Source organism: Sardina pilchardus, chromosome 16, assembly GCF_963854185.1.
Source record: "Sardina pilchardus chromosome 16, fSarPil1.1, whole genome shotgun sequence".
Lineage (NCBI taxonomy): Eukaryota > Metazoa > Chordata > Actinopteri > Clupeiformes > Clupeidae > Sardina > Sardina pilchardus.
In genome coordinates, this window is record NC_085009.1 from 548,619 (window position 1) to 572,135 (window position 23,517).

Genomic DNA, 23,517 nt, shown 5'->3' on the forward strand with positions numbered 1-23,517 from the left:
ATAGGGAGAGAGTAAACCTAAAAGACTAAGAGAGATAAAAGAGGAGACATAGGAAGGAGGAGGGCCAGTTAGTGACACGTAGAATAGTGATGTTGGAGGATTACTCTTAAGAGATAAACTAGATTATACAGCACAACTGTTGCTTTAGGCATAATAGAGTTCACTGTAGAGTGGAAGTATCAGTCAGTCAGGCGTGCACCTCACTACACATGAAGTAATGGTGACATACACGGTGACAGTAACTACTGGAGATAAGGTGTGGCATGGCACATTTGACCACATCTTCATCACCCTCTATGGGACGGAGGGAAAGAGTCAACGCAAGAAACTCAATGAATCACCAGAGATGAGCAGTGGTGTGGTAAGGATAGAGACCTCAATGGGGTACAATATCTTTTGAATTGTTTTCAAAATGGTGCCAGTTGAAGTCACAGTGGGATGTAAAGACTTTTACATTACATTACAAAAAGACAATTACTTTAAGTAAAGATATTACTTGATGGTCATAATGAAAAAAATGACCGGATTCAAGGCTGCAGAATATAAATGAAATCATCATAATGTCTACTAATTCATTTTGTGATCACTGTAATCAGAAGTAATGAAGTTTGAAATGTAGTTGCTGGATGGACTGTACTTTTAGTACAGGGTCTCAGTCCATGTAGGTCAGTTTCAAACCCGAGGGAAACTGCTGCCTGCTTGTCAAAGTTAAGGACACGGCAGTTATAACTTTGACTGTGGCCACACCGGTTTCACTAAAGCGTAGCACATTTGAATTTATGCCTTTATCATGACAGCATTTCAAGGGAGGCAACACGTCTGTGTATAAGGGTGTTACACCTGGTGCATGGAATTCAAGTAAGCAGCACACAGAGGCTGATGCTTAATAAGTCATGTTGAAACAGTGTACAAGGCCTGAAATGGACTGAACACACAACATGTTCAGGCTTAGCCAATGATTAGTTTTCACACAATCGTATAAATGGAGGTAGACCTGAATAGAACAGGGCTCTCCAACAGATAGCTTGTGAGCTACCAGTAGCTCCCTACCTGATTCGAAGTAGCTGTCCTAAAGGTTTGAGGAAGATTTTCATTAATCTGATAACCCTGTCACTTGGGAAACATGTTAAAATTCCCATGAAATCAAATTCACAGTCTACAAAGAGAGAAGGTAAATGAGTTGAAAGCTAAGTGATTACTACATGGGATGCTACTACTACAAAAGCTCTCAGCAATGTCCATTTTTGTCAAACTAGCTCTCGGAATAAAAAGGTTGGAGGCCCCTGGCATAGAAGAACCATAATATTTGCATAGACTCATTATCAATATTAAAAGTCTTACGCTAATGTTCGACAATGGTATTTATGTAATTCACTGGCCATATCCTCCCCAGAGTAATCAAACACATACAATCATGTAGCATTCAATAACCTCTGTATTAATTGGAAATTGAGGAAATGAAAAGAAAAGGGCAAGGGCCCTGTCACAAGGTGAACCAACGTCACTGTGAAATGCTTTTGTTTAATCGATTACTCTGCCTAAAACATTAAGATGAAGATGAAGAAGATGATTTTATTTTTCTCTCATTCTCATTGCAACATCACAGGAAAAGGAATACACAGTGAAGTGCCGAGCCAATCTGGGTAAAGTGATCCTGATTAGCTTGGACAAGGAGCAGTATCTTTTTTTGCCGGATCAAGACTGGTACTGTCTAATGGTAAAAGTGAAGACGCCTGAAAACGAAACACTACATTTCCCATGCTACTCATGGGTCAAGGAAAGACAGCTCTTAATGGTTCGAGAGGGGAAAGGTAAGTTATATCATTATTGTAATGTAAATGGCTTCAGATGAGCTGTCTTTATGAGATGCTTCCTGATTAATGACCATTAGATATGAAACTGCTGTCTGTTTAAAGAACTACATATTTCATTGCTATTCATTACTAACCAATAGAGGCTAGCAAAAATAAAAGTATCCAAGTGATCATCTATAATAGGTAAGGTAGATAATTATGCACGTGTGTTTGTGTATATTTGTGTGTGTCTGTGTGTGTGTTTGCCTACTTCCTGCAAGCATTGACTTTGAATAATGAGATTCCTGCCCTTTTGGGACACCGACTAAAAGAGCTAGAGCTTCGAAAACAACAATTTGAGTATGTACTCTATTACATATACTTTTTTATACGAATGACTGTGTGCGCGCGTGGGCGTGTGTGTTTACTCTGTTGACTTGTCTTTGTGTATGCCTCAGGTGGAAAGAGCTGATGAAGGGTCTCCCTCACTGCTTGGCATTAGAGGACCCAAAGGCGCTCCCTGCTGAATTTCATTACTCCCTTGACAAGCGCGTGGACTTGCGGTTCACCACCACGATTACGTAAGATCACTATCACCCTTGAGCCCTTGATCAACACATGAATTTGGTGATGCACTTTCCTTTACCACACTGAAGATCAGTTGGTTGTGTCCAAACTATTATCTCATGTGTGGAGTTCAAAGAGCTAAAAACCCTGATGATGTTCTTCATCTTCATTACCTTCTTATCCTGCTACAGTTTATTGGTACTGTCTAGACCAGGAAATCTGGGAGCTAAGAAACATACAGAACTACCATCATTACTGAATTATTATCACATTGAGTGGAGTTATGAGATGCATAATACTTCAGATTACAGTACTGTATAGGCAGTGGACCATGTGGTTATCTGCTTACCGAATGATCTCTTTGTCTGTTCTCACACTTGCAGGATGGCTGAACTCAAGATTAAATTCCTGGCAACCAGCAAGAAGCCGTGGGGCAAGCTGGATGATATAAAACAAGCCTTCTGGGCCTACAGGACTAAAACATTTGGTAGAACCTCTTAATATAGGGCTAGCTATTATTCTGAAATTACTGCATACAAATAATGGGACTTACTGCTGAAACTAACAAACTGCCAGCTTTAGCCTTTCTACATTGTAGGTCATCTACTTCATCCAGTGACTTAATACAGTTGGTGCCTACCTCCAGACTATGTGACCCAGCACTGGAAAGAGGACGAGTTCTTTGGCTACCAGCTTCTCAATGGTGCCAATCCCATGATGATCCAATGCTGCAAGGTGCTTCCACAAAAGTTTGCAGTCACTCTGGAGATGGTGACTCCCTTTTTGGAAGGAAGTATGCTGCCAATGGAAATAGAGGTACACTGTTAATGAAGGCACAAAGCTAGCCAGAGTATATAAGAAAATAAGGATCTGGGTATATATATTGGGTTTATTGACTAAAAGCAGAAGTGGTCATTTGTGTGCTTGTTTGAGTAGAATGGCAATATCTTCCTGTGTGACTATTCCCGACTGGCTGAGTTGCCTCCAAATGTCATCAACATGCGACCTCAGTACGTCCCAGCACCCATCTGCCTGCTGTTCAAAAACAAGCAGAACAAGATGTTACCCATCGCCATCCAGGTATACACCATTGGCATGCAATGAAAGAGAGGGACATATTGAGACAGAATTCAATGCAATTCTGATTCAACTGAGAGTTGCAGGGAGTTGTAGTTTACTGAAAAAGTGTATCCAAAATACACTGTCTGGGTAAAAAACCTCCATTGTCAGTGTGTGGCAGTTGTAGTTTAAATTGAATAGTTTAAACTCAGTTGGAATTAAAGATGTCGAGAGGTTGGGTTGAATTGTAGTTTGACTACATTGATGCTGATTTCAGCTCCAGCAGGAGCCTGGTGAAAAAAACCCGGTGTTCTTGCCCAGTGATGAAGAGGAGGCCTGGCTCCTGGCCAAGACACATGTGCGGGCTGCTGACTTCATTGAGCACCAGTTCAACTTCCATTTGCTGCGCACACACCTTCTGGCAGAAGCCTACATCATCGCAACACTCCGTAATCTCCCCTCAGCTCACCCCATTTACAAGGTATCCTCCCTCCTCAAGCAAACTAGAGGTTACCCTTTCAGGTCTGGGTTGAGATAATTCAACATGATCACTTTTTGTTCTGCAGCTGCTGATTCCACACATGCGTTTCACACTCTATGCCAACACTCTTGGCCGAGAGAAACTAATCTCTGAGAAGGGAGCCATCAGTATGGTATGGTTCTACATGTGTGACTTAATGGAGTTGAAACACTGTACTCAAAATGGGAAGGGAATACTATGATTTGATTTAGTCACTTTCCAATATGTGGAACTTCACAGCACTGGTTATCCATCTCTACCACACTCCCTCCTCCTCCCCCTCTCTCAGTACACATCCACAGGTAGCACTGGCATGGTGGAGGTGATGAAGAAAGCCATGGATGACCTGAAGTACAGCTCTCTCTGTCTGCCAGAGGACATCCGTGAACGTGGCCTGGACAAAGTGCCCAAGTTCTACTACCGAGATGACGGTCTGCTGGTGTGGGGTGCCCTCAGCAAGTAAGGGCATGGAGTGAGAGATCAGAATGAGAGAACACTTTTAAATAACTTAGATCCAATCATCACTGAGGGGCAAAGGAGGTACCTCCACCTTTAATACCTATGTCTGCTAGGATGCAGATTTACCTTCATTCCAACACAACATGTTAGTTGTAACAGGTGCCCTTTTACAATGCGTAGAAACGTATGAAATAGAATCTGGGATTTCTTCTTCACCACAAATAAGCTCAGTCTGCTACATGCATCTCCATTTCAGTCGAATGGCATCGCTTTGTTTAGTTCAAATATGTTGTTTCATGAATGTATGTGTTTGCGTGTATGTGTTTTGTGTGCGTAGGTACGTGGAGGCTGTTGTAGCTGTGTTCTACCCCTCTGTCAAGGAGGTTCTAGAAGATGAGGAACTGCAGCACTGGATCTCAGACATCTACAAACATGGCTTCCTGGAGAAGGCCAGCACTGGTGAGATTAACAGAGAGACAGAGAAAGAAATGAGAGGGAGAAGGAAATGTAGTTAACCAGAGTGGGAGGGAAAGACAGAAAAAAGGCTACACCGGCCAGGGCTGCGCCAGGTCCAGAAGTGAAGCACTCCATTCATGCATCGTAAAAAATAGTTTTAGAGGTCTGGTTTAATTTTATCGGATGTCATTTAGATCTAACCCACTCCCCACTGTCTTAGGAATTCCCGATTCTTTCAAATCAACCGAAGAGGTTGCCAAGTTTATCACTATGGTAATCTTTACCATGACGGCACAACACTCTGCTCTGAACAATGGAAATGTGAGTGAGGCATTCTTACACATCTGCATTTACTGCACATATCTAGAAAGAGTACTAAAACACACACACACACACACACACACACACAAATAATATTTATTGACTGTTGTGATTTTAGTTTCATTTTGGGGGCTGGCTCCCCAACAGTCCAAACTCACTGCAGCCTGAAGTGCCAGAAAGCAAAGATGGGATCACAGAAGCTGACCTCCTGAACACGCTCCCCGACATCAACACCTCTGTCTGGGGCATGGCCAGTGCCTGGATCAGCAGCAAGAAGGGGGGAGACTTTGTGAGTCATCTAACCCAGTGTTTCCCAACCTTTTTTGCTTGAAGGCCCCCTTGCCTGTCCTCCAAGACAAGCCAGGGCACCCTACCTATACTCTACGCGCACACACACACACACACACACACACACACACACAAGACATTGCTTTAAATTCAACAATTGGGGTCCAGGGATGAATTACCAATACCTAGCCTGACCTGAAGGTTGCTTACGCAAGTTCAAATTTCAGAGGTTAGAGGTAATAAATAGCTGCATTTGGATTACAGAGTTTGATTATCCAACTGGATGTGTTATTGGGATTTTATACATTTAATGTGCACAATATAATTTTGGTAATCTCACAACCTCAGCTCAGCCTAGACTGTGCGGACCCTCTGCAATCTCTGGCCCCTGTTGGGGTCCCAGGTTGGGAACCACTGATCTAAACCCACCCATCAACCCACACAACCAACCACCCCGCCCAAGACAAACCCACACACATAGTCCTGCACCTACAGAATTGCTTGACATCTATACTGTACAAAACACAGGGTTACACACACACACAAACAAACTGTATAGATAGATATACTGGACTATACCCCTCTCTGTCTCTTTAGTCGACTCTTTTCTACCTTTCTCTCTCTATTCATATTTATAACACCACCTCTAACCCCTCCTCCCTTTTACAACCAGGTGTGTCTGGGCCAACACTCTGAGCAGTATTTCTCTGAGCCAGAGGTGGTCTCCCTGACTGACCAACTGAAGGAGGACCTGAAGAAAATCACTGAGAAGATAAAGAAGAGAAACAAAGACAACAAGTGGCCCAACACCTACCTGGATCCAAAGAAGGTAGAACTATTTATCTCACTCACTCACACACATGCACACGAAAACACAGAGAGAGTGCTACAGTGCCTACTGGTTAGGGCTTTGAGCTTGTAACCGGAGGGTTGCGGGTTCGATCCCTGACCAATCCACATGCAGCTGAAGTGCCCTTAAGCAAGTCATAACCCCTCACTGCTCCCGAGCACCTGGAGCTCACTGCTCACTGTATGTTCACTGTGTGCTGTGTGTATTCACTAATTTACAGATTGGGATAAATGCATCTTTCAATGCAAATATGAGCTTAAAGCTTTAGAATGCTGCGTGGCTGCTATCATGGTCTGAAACTCCAAATAATACGTCTAAAATTATTACCATCACGAAAAGGGCTGTTCACACCCATTCCCCCTCCAACCTGGCAGAGCTTGAGCAGTTTTGCAAAGAAAAATGGAGTAACATTGCAATATGCAGATGCACAAGCCTTACTGAGACCTATCCATGCAGACTTTCATTGCGACCAAAGGTGCATCTACTAAATTCTGACTTGTATTATATATTTTTAATTCATTAACATTACTTAAATCTGCTTTCACTTTGACATTAAAGAGGGGATGTTGTTTTTTTTTTTTTTTTAAATGGAACTGATCCATATAATATTCCGTTTATAAAAGCAGTAAATGGAACACATGCACAAAGACACAGTTACTCAAGTACTGTAGAGACAGACAGACATGACTGCTTACTCCCTTTAGTCCCTTCCTTTCTTTCTCATATCTCAAACACCCCGCCCCAACCAGGTGCGCCAACACTCTGACAAGTACCTCTCTGAGCCGGAGGAGTTCTCCGAAGAACTGAAGGAGGATCAGAAGGAGAACATAAAGGAGAACATGAAGGAGAAGTTCCTGAAGGATAAGAAAGAACAAGATGAAGAAGAAGAGATAAAGCTGCCCTACATCTACCTGGACCCAGAGAATATAGAAAACAGCATTACTATTTAACACACACACACACACACACACATAGATTTTCACTTTTACACTCACTCACTCACTCACTCACTAGCTGCGTTTCCATTGACCATTAAATTGCGCAAATTAAGAGTTGCGAAAAGAAATGTGCTTAATGGAAACACACACATTTCGAAAAAACTCACATTTTTCGATAAAAAGTTTTTGCGCTCGGGTGAGGTGGTATTTCGAGCGTATCGAAATTTGTATATTTCGCAAAACTGCAATGGAAACACTTTTTTCGCATCTGACGAGTCACGTGATCCAACAACCGGATGTTAGGAGGAACGAAACCGACGAAGAAGACTGTCGACAGGAAGTGGCACCGGGAGAATAATGAAAATATATATATATTTTTCTCATTAAAAGTGGCTCGTGTCATTCTAAAATCTTGAATCCACAGCTCCTCTGAACTCCATAGATATATATTGACAATATATACATATCTATGTGTGAACTCGCCGACAACACTTTCTCAAAAACACTGCATACGCATAACCTGACTTTCGCCAGATCCTGTAGTTCGCTGTCTGCTTCACACAAGGATCTGGGACTTCTCGATAGGAGATGTATTTCTGAAGGCGGGTCCTTGTAAAACATCCTCGCATGTGATTTGATAAACCACTTGCCTGTTATCTTGAATGACGTGCTAGGCTTCTTCAAGTTCTTGCCAAACCCGGTCGGAAGAAGAGTAAAAACATCCTTGCCACCAATAAATGTCTTCAAAACTACTCTCTGAAAGAATGAATACTCGATAGATTCGACAAAATGGTTGAAATAGCAGAATCAATGTCAGCACAAGACTCCTCGCTGCGTGCCGCCATTGTTATTTGAATCAAACACTCGCTTCGGCGCTCCTGATTGGCTGCTCATTTTTTGAGCACTGGCACAGGGGTTTGGATTGCCCTCGCGTCCAGACCCTTGTGTGGAGCTCAGCGAAACGCCTCTGGTGGAGCATGGCGGAACTACAAGGGTCTGGCGAGAGTCAGGCTAGCATACGCAACCGCTCAACTAGTTTTGTTTACCCATAGAAACAACGTTGCTATGCTTTGCTGGTTTAACGTGATGTCAACGGTGCTGAAAGAAATCTAGATTCTAGATTCTAGTTCTAGAAACTAATCAACTGGGCTGATCTACGAAATATTCCACGGACATGGCTGTGACATGATTTAAGCATAGGCCTACAACAAACTCCTGTGAAATATGTCATTTTTAATTTTATGTTTCTGCCCCACCAAAACGTAGGCCTCCTCCGCTGATGGCTTATAGCCTGATAATCGGCGTTAGTGCCGTGGTGGCAATTTGAATGCATTTAGTGTAAATCTGGGTTATGTTGATAACCGCCATGTCTCCTAATGACTTACAGCACGCGAGAATACACGAGATTTTAATTTAGTTAGCCGAATGTAATGGAAACACCGCAATTGCGAAAATTATGATTTTCGACATTAAGACAATATCGACAAAGTTTTTGCGCATATTTGTAATGGAAACGCAGCTACTCACTCACTCAATCACTCACTCTCACACACACACACACACACACACACACTATGTCCACTCTATGTCCACTCTATAGCGTATCCATTTTAATATGGATTTCAGATTCAGTTTAAAAATAAATACGTTGTGCTTCCAATTTATTCCTATAGTTTTTCTTGAAACTAATGCTAAATCTATGTCATGATGTCATGGGCATGCACATGAAAGAAGTAACCGTATTCTCTGGATAAGAAACTAAAAGACAAAGAAAGTCCACGGGTAAGCTATTTAGGAAAGGATGTGATATCGGAACAAATCACCTACCAAAAGCTGCACTTGAACACAGTACACTAAAATTGGCTTCACTTTACATGTCTCTATTGAAGTCGGGGTGCCTCTGCCTCTGTACTAGATGTCAATCATCACTATAACTTAAAGGGAAACTATGCAGGTTTGGCAATTTCATCGCTGGTTTCGCTTTCGCTTTTCCCTGTGGCACAAACTTGAGTGCGTGGTTTTTCCGCCCAGAGGCGCTAGGGGGAAGCGAGACAGCCGTCATTCAATCCGAAATACCCTATATTGCCAAAAGTATTGCACGGTATACAGGAATACAGGAAGGGGCCATCCCGAGCTGGGCTTGGTTCCTTAAGTTCCAGTGAAAGGAACTCTGATTGCTTCAGCATTAACCAAGAGATTTTGGACAATTCCATGCTCCCAACTTTGTGGGAAGTTTGGGGATGGCCACTTCCTGTTCCAATATGACCAGTACACAAAGCAAGGTCCATAACGGCATGGATGACAGAGTTCGGTGTGGATGAACTTGACTGGCCTGCACAGAGTCCTGACCTCAACCCAATAAACACCTTTGGAATGAATTAGAAAGGATCCTGAGAGCCAGTCGCCTCATCCAACATCAGTGTGTGACCTCACAAATGTGCTTCTAAAAGAATGGTCAAAAAATCCTATAAACACACTCCTAAACCTTGTGGAAAGTCTTCCCAGAAGAGTTGAATAAACAGACGATTTTACACGCACTTTGCAGAGAATATGAACTTACCAAAGCCTTAAAATATCATATGAACATGAACTGTTCACACGTATAGAGCCTGATAATGAGGTAATGTCTGATAGTTCTGCAGACATGAATAATTACCTATTTGAATACAACACAACAGGCATCAACTTTTTCAAAAAGTTTGCATGGTAGTTCATGATAATTGGGCTATCTACTCATATATTGGGTGCCTTTCAACATCCCTCCGCAATCCTTGATGCTCGGTCCTCCAGGTTCGTTTCCACTGATCTGTAACTGACACTAGATACTAGACTATCCCATTGTTGCCGCCCCATCATTCTTTATCTAGATCAGTGAGGACGAGGACCGAGGAAGGAAGGGAGGATGTATAAAACACGAATGAGATGCACCTATAGTCTCTAGTAAATCACTACAAACTTGTTTGAAACCAAAAGGTGACACACGTGGGAGGGAACTTTTCACCTTGGCAGCTTGGACCAATGATCACACAATTTTGACAGGAAACACTTCCACATAAAATGCTCTTGTGTTCCCTTATGTAACAGCCCTCCCACCTCCCTCCTCGTTCTCACCATTACAAAGCTACCAATTAGGCTCCCGAATGCATGTAAATAGCGCCGCCCTCTTGATGGGGGCAACAATAACTGGAGGCCAATGCAGAAGCATGACTGACTGGAAATCAGACAGGTGTCTCTCACAGTAAACTAGCTTTGTAATATCTATGGTTCTCACCTCCTCTGGTTGCAATAAGACAAATGAGATATCCTCGAGGACTGAGGAGAAAAGCCACATGCTTGAGATGCACCCATGGAGAGGATGCTCTGATGTTTCCTTCTGGAAAAGGAGCACATGGCCATTGTCACATGATACTAGCGCAACAAAACAGGGAAGGGTACGTGGACATGTACTTAATCTGTTTCAGAAGGTTCTGTGATTCAATCATCCACACTGTAATACGCAACGCCTCTGGTTTAAAAACGAACACGGGGTCACCATCAGATCCAAATTTTCGGACAGGACAGGCTGCATCAATGTCTCAAATTCACTGTCTATTGAAACGAAAACGCTATAGTGTGGACACAGCCTCACACCTCATCTTCAGGGTCAGAGATCGTAAAACATTAGAATACAGAATCATCACCTTATTCATATGCAGACACACCCAGGCAATGCTATATTTGTCTTTAAATCTAAGGTTAGGACTACCAACTATTTTTTTCTTTCTTTGCACCTCTGTTATTTCAGCTATGCAACTGCATTGTTGTCATCTTTCCTGGTTGTTTGACCTTAATGTACAGCTATGCTGTTATGTTGTCAGGGCAGACGTGGATAGTTCTTCTATGAGCTGAAAAAGCAGAAAGACAGAAATGCTTTTCAGTCTTTCTCCACTCATCCAAACCTTTCGATTAAGTGCAGTTCAACAAGCTGCCGCTAGATGGTACAAGGTCAACAGGAAGCTAAGCAGGGACATCAAGATTGAGGACAGATGTTACCATTTGCATTGTTCCTGTTCTATTTACAGTAAAATACTTTATTATCATCCTCAATCAACTTAACCACCCAAATTGGCACGTGGGGAGGCCGGCCACATTAGATTTGCATTCAGTTTATTTTCCACAAGACATTCTTCAGAATACACAGACGACGGATTTAATTAGTTTGCAGACTTTGCACAGTTCTTTAATCTAGTCTAGCCAGTCAAGTGCCTCGGAATCCGGTTTTGTGATAGTTCTGATTTCTGTTTTTTTGTGACGTTAATCTGTAAAATGGTGGATGGAATTAGAAGGGAATTCTTTGGCCTTTGACCTGGTCTTCATGGCATTCTTTTGTCACATGTCTAGAAAGGAACCTGCACTCAATGTAAAGCAGAATATTAACATACCTCATTGCCCACTTGTTATTCAAAATGTATCTGATAGATCTCTCTCTCTCTCTAGTCCGGCAGCCAATGCCATAATTTAGGTGAACCTGGTTTTGTCAGTTAAAGTTTTTTTTTTTTTTCAAAATCTAGTAGACTAGGGGTACCTCTTTAAGATTTAGGAGGTGCTCGGTGATATCCCTTGGGCAATTTCGTATATTAAGCCTTTCTTGTCCAATGTGTTGAATAGAAGGCATACTACAGGTGAATAGGGTAAAATGATAGGGTAGGGGTAAATAGGGAATGGATAATAGGGAATAGGGTAAAAATGAACAAGCAGTCACTATCAAACTTCACCAGTTGATTACTTAGATCAATATGAAAAATAAATGTATTACACGTTTTCTGAAATGTAATGTTTGAATATGCAAATTAGGTATGATGTAATTAAATATGCACTGATTTGCATAAACTTAAAAAGATCAAATCTGAACATTGGATAAAGCCAGTTTAAATTTGTTGACATAAGAGATGAAAAGTATTTTACAGAGGGAATTATGAATATGTCATTTAGCTATTCAGCAAATCAGAAAATACTACCAGCCTTTTAAAAAATCAATTTTCGCCATGCATGTTTTTTGGAATACAATGTCATAAACATCAGGCTAAGAATAATATGTTAACAAACACCTCTGCAAAAACGGTTCTAAACGGTATAAGACTGAAAAGTTTGGTGTACAGTATGTAGATGCTTGTGAAGTGGAGATTGTGTGAGAGATGCTAGCACCATGGATGTTAGCACCCTTATAAAAGAAGAATAAATCATATTGAACACCAGATTAAACCTCAAATAATTACTTGAGTGTTTGTCATAACAAAATATAAAATATGTATTAAAATGTAATTCCATGGAAGGAATTACCATTGCATGTAAATGTAAAAAGGTTGCTGTGTAAAACAAATTGTATTTGTTAAAAAGACAACATATGACACAGTAGGCTAGAATAGATAAATACTTAGCCTAACCCAATGACTGAAATTACTTGAATTATTTAATTACTTAAAAAGTGATTTATGAAAATGCATTACAATTGTGGACAGTATGCCCTATTTTGGGAAAAAAAATAAATTTATTAGATTAAAAGACTGAAATGAAGATGCCAACTTCAAACGAGTTGCAAGCACTGACACTTTAGTAGGCTACTGAAGTTACAGTGAAACGACTGGTATGATAGCTAGCTTAGGCTACATATCTACACTTTAATGCAGGTAAAAAGTACATATTAGGCTAAGTATTTATTTAAAAATGAAACCTGGCGTTTTTCTAAGCTGATTTGACATGGAACTACACTCTCATCTGGCGTAATAATCAAGGCAACTTGCAAACTACTGGCACTACTGCTGCTTGTTGTCTATGGGGACTATTTTCAGATGCTGCGTGATATCACTGCGCCCATGGTACATTTGCAAGTTGCCTTGATTATTACGCGAGAGTGTATAGTTCTTCTATACTCTTTGGTTACATGTCAAATCAGCCTAGAAAAACGCCAGGTTTCATTTTCAGTTGGTCACATTTCAAATGGGAAAATTACCAGAAATCTTAGTCACTTTTAAACATGATGCTAGCAAGCGAGATGCTAGTCTAATCCGTTTCAATGATCTATGGTAGGCTGAAGCTAAAGGTTGTATCGCCAGACTCACAGAATGGCTGGATGAACGGGAAAAAGGTACATATCAACTGTTTTGCTCGAGGGGAGGTGGAAAATGAGCTTATTTCCAAAAATGCGGAATATCCCTTTAAGTACTGCACCTCTACAGTGGCATTTGCCGTGGCACTTTTCACTTTCCTGGTCTTCGAAACGTGTTGGTCCAGCAAATCCCATGAGCCAATTTCACAGTGTCCAGGTGTCTGGCCTAGTTGATGTTAATGATGCCTTAATTGGCAGGGTAAAACATCTTCCTGTTTCTGTCTTTCCTGTAGATTGAGCTGTTCCAGAGGAAGTTAGTTTACACAGTGGCGACATCTTGTGAAATAGGCTTATAGGCCAGTTCCTGAATGGTGACAAGACAATGCATCACAAAATACAATATAAACATGACAGTAGTCATGTTTGCATGTTGGCTTCCAGTTGCCTACAGAATCAATTTCAAGGTCCTGCTCCTGGCATACAAGTCCTTCAACAACACCGCCCCTACCTACCTCACTGACCTCCTGGAAGTGTACACTCCTGCCCGCCCTCTGAGATCCTCCTCAGCAGGTCTGCTACGTGTCCCTGATGTGAACCTCTGCACCCTGGGAGAGAGGGCCTTCAGCTACATCGCCCCCAAGCTATGGAATTCACTGCCAGACTTAGCTACATCAGACACTCTGACTCAATTACTGACTTTAAAACTAGACTTGAAAACGCATTTCTTCAAGAAAGCTTATGGACTGACTGACTGACTGACTTTATTTTGTTTTTCTCTTTTCTTTTTTTTATGTGAGGATTTTGTGACCTTGGGTGTCATGAAAGGCGCTTCAAATAAAATGTATTATTATTATTATTATTATTATTATTATTATTATTATTATTATTATTATTATTTATTATGACAATATTGACCATAGATTCTTACCTGAGGACTCAGCAGGCTCTTGTGCTGGTGGGCCAGATGGGGTGCTGTCTCTTAAAAGAGAAGAGCATTCTACTATAAGCCTTTTAACAGCATTTTAAGCATTCCCCGAATTGCAAAACACCATGGTCTTGAATCTTGGATCCAGTAGAGTGGCCAGGGAGTGTTGACTTGCAGTCTCATAGTGACTCAATCTTTCGGTCATGAGCCATGTAAGGTTGTTGCAAAGTTGCTTTGCCATCTCACCTTTCACCTCCCGCTGTTTGGAGGTGGTTTCCTGCCTCAGCATTCTCACCAGGGGAACAATTTTTGAGCCAGACACTGTTTTTTTCTGATGATAGCTCCACTGTTGCCTCTTTTAGGGCAGACAATGCATCCAAGTGCTTGTTCTGAAATAGGCCGCAATCTTCCTGGCCTTGCCTCTGATATTTTCAAGACCCTGTGTCTGAGCCATAGCTTTCCTTACAAGCAGGTTTAAGGCGCGATACAAATGCTGTGTCTCAGTTGCAGCATAGTTCCACATGCCATCATGTTTGCAGCACCATCAGTAATGTCACCTTTCCCTGAATCCCCCATTCCTCCATTACACAAGTCTTTGTAGCAGCTTCTGTATGTTGGCTACCATATGCCTCTCTGGGAACTTCCCCACAGACAACAAAATTGTGGACAATATGTCATCACCATTAATGTAATGACAAGTGATGCCAAGCTATTACCATAAATGTTGTCCCCTATTCATTTTTGCCATTTTTTTTTCTCCAAGAGTAATATTATCGGTTATCGTATCGGTATCGGCCACAACAAACCGATAAATATCGGTTATCATTATCGCCCCTAAAATTCCATATTGGTGCAACTCTACTCTGGACAACTATCAAGTCTTCCCCATGATTGTGTACAGAACTACACTGAGAAACCATTTAAAGGCCTTTGCAGGTGTTTTGAGTTAATTAGCTGATTACAGTGTGGCACCAGGTGTCCTAGATTGAACCTTTTCACAATATGTGACCCTGCAAGACGAAACCAGTCGCTTTGGTAAAATGTGCAAAATTAATGAACGGCCACAAACTAAGCTTTACAGCGATATGTATATCGTGGGTATTACAAAAGTTATCGTTACGATAACCAAAGTTGTTCTCCCGTCACAACATGTGTAACGGGTGCTAGCTGGTTAGCTATGCTGTAGAACGTTAGTAAACCTCACTCCCCGACGCTTCAAGAGCGCTGCTGGCATGAAAGCTAGGAGCCTGGGCTTTTAGCTGGATTGTTAGCGCGCTTGGCTCCCGATCCGAGGTGCTGCTGTCTCGCGGGTTCGAGTCTGGGCGTGTGCAGGGCTGGACCGCGGTGGTTCCACACAACGCAAGTTACACATGCCAAAAGGGGAGAAAATCGCAAAACATTTTTAAGCGGCGTGGATAACGGAATGAGTGCTAATGTGTTGAATATTCAGCGGGTTTAAAAGTCAGAGCGTATGGTTTTCCGTGAAATTTGTTCACGATATGAAAGTGTAGACTTTATACTGTCGACACTGTACGTTTGTTTATCGTGGATTTTCTCAATATAGCATCGAGCGCAAAGTGACTGGTTTTGCCTTACAGTGTCACATACTAATTTTCTGAAATACTGTAGGTTTTTCATTATAGGTGTCAGTTGTAATCATCAAAATGAAAAGCAATAGACATTTGAAATACATCAGTCTCTGTGGAATGAATGTACATTATACAAGTTTCACTTTTTGAATGGAATTGCTGAAATAAATCCACTTTTTTAAAAATTATATTCTAATATGACCAGCACCTGTATCAGTGTCATTGCTGCTGACACAGCGCTACTGTTATCACTGAGTCATTCACCAAAACTCTACCTCTCACCTCTGCCTTCCTTCCCTGAACGTGATGAGATCTGCTTCAGCTGCTCAACACAGGTTCCACTTTTTGGTCCAGTGAATAGCATTCAGCATTTGGCTAGAATATGTCCTAGGGCTGTGGGAAATCTTTATGGCAATACAGATATATTGCTCAATGCATTAAAACAAACTTGAGGCGGTAGATAAGCAATGGCTCCTGTTCCTCCTGAATGAAATAGCAATGAAATACAGTAGGTTACCTCCACCTACACCCACGTCTCAGTGCTTGCACTACGTTACTAACTAACAACATTCTACATTATTATAACAAGGATTTGCAATATGATGTCAAATGCTTTTAAGTACAGAATAAATTACATATGGCTGTCAAATGAAACATACGTTTCAGCAGGTCAAAATACTGAGAGGAGGTTCTCTCTCTCTCTCTCTCTCTCTCTCTCTGTGTGTGTCATAATATAAGATAGGTAAGCCTAAAAGAGAGATAAAAGAGGAGACCTAGGAAGGAGGAGGCGAGGGCTAGTTAGTGACACAGAGTAGTGATGTTTTTATTCTAGTATAGGTGGATTACTGTTAAGAGATAGAGTATAGGTTGCTTCAGGTATAATAGAGTGCACTGTAGAGTATTGGTTAGTCAGGTGTACACCTCCGTATGAAGTAATGGTGACATACACGGTGACAGTAACTACTGGAGGTAAGGTGTGGCATGGCACATTTGACCACATCTTCATCACCCTCTATGGGACAGAGGGAAAGAGTGAACGCAAGAAACTCAATAAAGCACCGGAGATGAGCAGTGGTGTGGTAAGGATAGAGACCTCAATGGGGTACAATATCTTTGAATATCGTTCTCAAAATGGTGCCAGTTGAAGTAAGTCAACTTCTACAAAAGTCAAGACTTCTACATTGCATCACAGAAAGATATTGATTTAGGACCAAATTCAAGGCTGGAACATGCAATCATCATAATTTCTACAAATACATTTTGTGATCATTTTGGTAAGAAGAAAAGTTTGAAATGTAGTTGCTGGATAAAACCATAGAGAAACCATGCTGCCTACTATACTTAAAGTTTAAAACGATGTACAGTTTTCACTTTGACTGTAGTCACACATGTAGCACATTTGAATTTACGGCTTTATGATGACAGCACTGGCTCGAAGATGGCATCTGTGCATTAGGTTCAGCTCTGTGGATACAAGCATGGTGCTTGGAATTTAATTAGGCAGGTGAAAAATAAAATCGCACACAGAGGCTGATGCTGAAGTCATGTTAAAATATGTTGAAACAGTGTACAAGGCCTGAAATGACTGAACAGAGACACAGAAGTTCACAGGATTGTATTTTCTCATCCTCACTGCAATTTGAAACTCAAACTATATTTGACTTAACTTTACGTTACTTATGTTAAGTTAAGATTACTAAACAAAAACAAAGTTGCAGTTGGTAAGGCAGATTGAGGGGACTCTCATGCCCCTCCTCCACTACCACTGAGCACCCTCCCATCGAGTATGTGCTTGTTAGTGACTGTACACAAACTGTCATTGACAGTCAGATCTGCCAATGATCATACAGCCCTGCCCTTGTTGGATCAGAGCAACCGTGGAGCGATGGATTTTTGCAAAACAAATAACAGTCTCTAGATGGAGGTAGAAGCGTGTTTTTTCCCCCCTAAAACTGACTGTTTCAGTGAACATGATCAGAAACATCTTACCAATGGCAGCTTTAACAAATAATTTACTTAACTTATCTTACAGTAGCCTAGCATCAACCTCTGTGTGCTGGTTTTTTTTTACCTGCCTCTTTATGATGACGAGGCCATATTTGAGTAGCCTATACTTGTAAAAGGAGGTAGACCTGATTTGCATAGAAGAACCACAATATTTGTATAGCAGTAAAGCAACACTAAAGCACTTTTCCTCTGTCGCACACACGCTATTTGTTTATCCAGCAAACAACACTGTCCACATACAAAGTAGAGTATAGCATGTTGCATGATTTTATGAAAGTATGATGAATTGCGACATCTAAGCAAGTCAAATTAGTAGGCCTAGTTTCTTATGTCTCATTCCATCGAACTACTGTACAGATCCTCTACCCTATCTGGTAAACTTCCATAGTGCCGTTCACCCTGTTACGAAATGACGAACCACTGAAATGATTTTGGAAACATTATTTTAAAATGCCAAAAAACTCTTTAGTGTTTTAAGAGTCATTATTACAATGAGTAATAGTCTTGCACTAATGCTTGTAAGATGTTTGATTTTTCTCTCATCTCATTGTTACATGACAGGAAAAGGAGTACTCAGTAGAGTGCCCTGCCAATCTGGGTAATGTGCACCTGATTAGCTTGGACAAGGAGCAGTATCTCTTTTTGCCAGATCAAGACTGGTACTGTCTAATGGTGAAGGTGAAGACGCCCGAAAAGGAGACACTACATTTCCCATGCTATTCTTGGGTCAAGGAAAGACAGATTTTACTGGTTCGAGAGGGGAAAGGTAAGTTACTGTATTGCAATGTTAATATGGCTTCAGAAGCTGTGTTTATGAGATGCTTTATTAATGACCATTAGATATGAAACTGTTGTCTGTTTAATGAACGTTCTGTTGCTATCCATTACATACTAACCAATAGATCCTAACAAAAATGTAATCTAAAAAGTATCCAATTGGAAATTATCTGTAATGAGGCAATGTGGATGATGTGTGTGTGTGTGTGTGTGTGTGTGTGTGTGTGTGTGTCTACCTTCTGCCAGCATTGACTTCGAATAATGAAATTCCTGCCCTTATGAAGCACAGGTTGAAAGAGCTAGCGCTTCGAAATCAGCAATTTGAGTATGTACAGTATTACTTATACTTTTTTGTATGAATGACTGTGTGTGTGTGTGTGTATGTGTGTGTGTGTGTGTGTGTGTGTGTGTGTGTGTGTTTGCCTACTTCCTGCAAGCATTGACTTTGAAGAATGAAATTCCTGCCCTTTTGGCACACCGGCTAAAAGCCTCGAAAACAACAATTTGAGTATGTACTATTTTGTACGAATGACTGTGTGTGTGTGTGTGTGTGTGTGTTTGTGTGTGTGTGTGTGTGTGTGTGTGTGTGTGTGTGTGTGTGTGTGTGTGTGTGTGTGTGTGTGTGTGTGTGTGTGTGTGTGTGTGTGTGTGTGTGTGTGTGCGCGCACGTGGGCGTGTGTGTTTACTTACTCTGTTGACTTGTCTTTGTGTATGCCTCAGGTGGAAAGAGCTGATAGAGGGTCTCCCCCACTGCTTGGCATTAGAGGACCCAAAGGCGCTCCCTGCTGAATTTCATTACTCCCTTGACAAGCGCTTGGACTTGCGGTTCACCACCACGATTACGTAAGATCACGATTACCCTTTTAACCTGACATCATCAAATCTCCTCATTTGGCCAGTGGAGGCTGACTGAGTTTGGTGATGCGCTTTACTTTACCACACTGAAGATCATCTGGTTCTATACTATCCCATGTGTGGAGTTCACAGAGCAAAAAAACCCATGGTGTCCTTCATCATATCTTCTTATCCTGCTACAGTGTACTGCTATTACACAAACGTATTGTTTTGGCCAAGAAATCTGGAAGCTGAGCAACATATCTACCATCATTACTGAATCATTATCACATTGAGTGGAGTTATGAGATGTATGAATCAGTTATCTGCCTCCCAAGTGATCTCTTGTCTGTGTTCTCACACTTGCAGGATGGCTGAACTCAAGATTAAATTCCTGGCCACCAGCAAGAAGCCATGGGGCAAGCTGGATGATATAAAACAGGTCTTCTGGTGCTACAAGACCCAACTATTTGGTAGAACCTCTGAATATGGTTCCTATTCTCAAAATTGCTGCATACAAATAATGGGACTTATTGCTGAAGATATTAATTGAAACAAATTTAAACTACCATCTAATTGGCAGCTTTAGCCTTTCTATACTACATGTTGTCTACTTTATCCTCTGAATGTGACATGTTGTAAGACTATTACAAGTATTGTAAGAATCTCGTGATGTAATTCACTGTTACACAATATACAGTACATTTGTGCGTCCTTCCAATCCAGACTATGTGACCCTGCACTGGAAAGACGATGAATTCTTCGGGTACCAGCTTCTCAATGGGGCCAATCCCATGATGATCCAACGCTGCCAGATGTCGTCTCTACAAAAGTTTGCAGGCACTGCGGACATGGTGAAACCTTTTTTGGAAGGAAGTACACTGCTAGAGGAAATACAGGTAGTCTACATTGTTAATGAAGTAAAGGCACAAAGCTAGCCAGAGTATAAGAAAAAAAAAGGATCTGGGTATATTGAGTTTATTGGCTAAAAGTGGTCAATGTGTGCTTGTTTGAGTAGAATGGCAATATCTTCCTGTGTGACTATTCCCGACTGGCTGAGGTGCACCCGAATGTCATCAACATGCGAATTCAGTACATCCCAGCACCCTTCTGCCTGCTGTTCAAAAACAAGGCGCACAAATTGTTACCTATCGCTATCCAGGTATACACCACGGGCACACAAGCACAGATATGGGAGGGTAGCCGGGGCACACAAACAGTTCCTCTCTGAATGAAAAAGATGGACATATCAAGACAGAACAGTGTCATTCCAATTCATCTGAGAATATATCAGGAGAATTCTGGGAGATTCTGGTAGTTTACTGAGAAAACGTATCCAAAATACATTTTCTAGGTAAAGAACCTCCAGTGTCAGTTGTATGTGTGCTGGAGTTTGAATTGAGGGGTTTACACTCAATTGCAAAAGTTGTTTAGAGTTGATTTGATTCTGATTTCAGCTCCAGCAGGAGCCTGGTGAAAAAATCCCGGTGTTCTTGCCCAGTGATGAAGAGGAGGCCTGGCTCCTGGCCAAGACACATGTGCGGGCTGCTGACTTCATTGAGCACCAGTTCAACTTCCATTTGCTGCGCACACACCTTCTGGCAGAAGCCTACATCATCGCAACACTCCGTAATCTGTCCTCAGCTCACCCCATTTACAAGGTATCCTCCCTCCTCAAGCAAACTAGAGGTTACCTTCACAGGTCTAGGTTGAGATACTCTTTAATAGTATACCCAAGCCATATAATGCAAAATAATCCAACATTACCACTCGCGATCACTGAGGGGGTCCGTCATCACTTTTTGTTCTGCAGCTGCTGATTCCACACATGCGTTTCACACTCTATGCCAACACTCTTGGCCGAGAGAAGCTAATCTCTGAGAAGGGAGCCATCAGTATGGTATGGTTCTACATGTGTGACTTTATGGAGTTGAAACACTGTACTCAAAATGGGAAGGGAATACTATGATTTGATTTTGTCTCTTTCCAATATGTGGAACTTCACAGCACTGGTTATCCATCTCTACCACACTCCCTCCTCCTCCCCCTCTCTCAGTACACATCCACAGGTAGCACTGGCATGGTGGAGGTGATGAAGAAAGCCATGGATGACCTGAAGTACAGCTCTCTCTGTCTGCCAGAGGACATCCGTGAACGTGGCATGGACGAAGTGCCCAAGTTCTACTACCGAGACGACGGTCTGCTGGTGTGGGGTGCCCTCAGCAAGTAAGGGCATGGAGTGAGAGATCAGAATGAGAGAACACTTTTAAATAACTTAGATCCAATCATCACTGAGGGGCAAAGGAGGTACCTCCACCTTTAATATATCTGTTGGGATACAGGTTTACCTTCATTCCAACATGTTAGTTGTAGCAGGTGCCCTTTTGCAATGCATAGAAACGTATGAAATAGAATTTGGGATTTCTTCTTCACCACATTGCCCCTGTGCTTAATAAAGTTCTAAGCTCAGTCTGGGGGGCTGCAACATGCATACAGTACATCTCCATTTCAGTCTAATGGCATCACCTTGTTCAGTTCAGAATATATATTGTCTCATGAATGTGTGTGTTTTTGTGTTTTGTGTGTGTAGGTACGTGAAGGGTGTTATAGCTGTGTTCTACTCTGATATGGAGGTTCCAGTAGATCAAGAACTGCAGGACTGGATCTCAGACATCTACAAACATGGCTTCCTGGAGAAGGCCAGCACTGGTGAGATTAACAGAGAGACAGAGAAAGAAATGAGAGGGAGAGAGAAATGAAGTAGCCTACCAGAGCGGGAGGAGAAACTTAGAAAAGACAGAAGAAAGAGAAACTGAAAGATATGCAGTTAAGAGGAGGAAGAGGTAGGCGAGAGCAATACACAAATAGAAGCAGGTAAATATGGCAGGGCAAGATCAAAGCCAGCAACTTTGAAGAACAGAACAGGGTCCGCAAATAAAGCACTCCATTCATGGAGCGTAAAAATAGTTTTAGAGGACTGATCTAATTTTTTCGAACGTTATTTAGATCTAACCCGCTCCCACTGTCTTAGATATCCCCAATTCCTTCAAATCAACCGAAGAGGTTGCCAAGTTTATCACGATGGTAATCTTTACAATGACGGCACAACACTCTGCTCTGAACAACGGAAATGTGAGTGAAGCGTTCTTACACACAAGTATACTGTACATGCATTATCTCATCAGCATATCTCTAGAAAGAGTACTAAACACACACACCCTTACCCAGCCAGTAAGACTGCGGCTCCTACTCAAGCAAGTCCACTTTTCGCACCGCTCCTGCTTAGCCTATCCTTTCTGGCACTTTCAACTCCTTTTCTCTCTTATTTCATTTAGAAGTTTGGTCAACAAAGAGAATGAAACCAGCAGAGGGAAGCTTTGTTTTTACAGACTTCAGTTTTTAACACCTGGCTCACAAAAACATGCTTTTCAGGTGGAATAATTTGATTTTTTTTTTGGTGTGTGCTAGTGTGTTTTCTTATTTTCAGTTTTCTTCTTTACTTTTTAAACTATTCTTTGACTATTGCCCTTCTATGCTTTTATTAGCTATTCCTGCTTGCTTGTGTTATGTAAAGCATATTGAATGACCTTTAATATGAAATACACTATATAAACACACTTGACTTGACTTGACTTGACTTGACACACACACACACACACACACACTATTTATTGACTTTGCTGTTGTGATTTCAGTTTGATTTTGGGGGCTGGCTTCCCAACAGTCCAAACTCACTGCAGTCTGGAGCGCCACAAAGCAAAGATGATATCACAGAAGCTGACCTCCTGAACACGCTCCCCGACATCAACACCTCTGTCTGGGGCATGGCCAGTGCCTGGATCTCCAGCAAGAAGGGTGCAGACTTTGTAAGTCATCTAACCCACCCACCAACCCACAAACCCACCAACACCACCACCAAACACACACACACACACACACACACACACAGTTCTACACACCATCCCCACACACAATACATACTGTAGCACAAGCACAGGCAGACAGCCATACTCACATAAATATAATGCCCCCCCATCAGGTGTCTCTGG

At 41.7% G+C, this 23,517-nt stretch overlaps 2 protein-coding genes across 2 annotated transcripts; both read left to right on the forward strand.

Annotated features, from left to right (window-relative positions):
• The first annotated feature begins 217 nt into the window (after positions 1-217).
• On the forward strand, positions 218-7,263 carry LOC134060453 (arachidonate 12-lipoxygenase, 12R-type-like). The gene is made up of 14 exons (XM_062517181.1): positions 218-361; positions 1,607-1,704; positions 2,252-2,374; positions 2,744-2,847; positions 3,007-3,176; positions 3,297-3,440; positions 3,697-3,900; positions 3,986-4,072; positions 4,229-4,398; positions 4,736-4,857; positions 5,075-5,175; positions 5,294-5,464; positions 6,137-6,292; positions 7,063-7,263. Exons 1-14 carry the CDS (start codon positions 218-220, stop codon positions 7,261-7,263), a joined length of 1,995 nt encoding a protein of 664 aa, XP_062373165.1.
• A 9,522-nt stretch (positions 7,264-16,785) lies between these two features.
• On the forward strand, positions 16,786-22,227 carry LOC134060454 (arachidonate 12-lipoxygenase, 12R-type-like). The gene is made up of 10 exons (XM_062517182.1): positions 16,786-16,929; positions 18,419-18,516; positions 19,355-19,477; positions 19,838-19,941; positions 20,195-20,367; positions 20,487-20,630; positions 20,926-21,129; positions 21,282-21,368; positions 21,525-21,694; positions 22,059-22,227. Exons 1-10 carry the CDS (start codon positions 16,786-16,788, stop codon positions 22,225-22,227), a joined length of 1,416 nt encoding a protein of 471 aa, XP_062373166.1.
• The last annotated feature ends 1,290 nt before the right edge of the window (positions 22,228-23,517 follow it).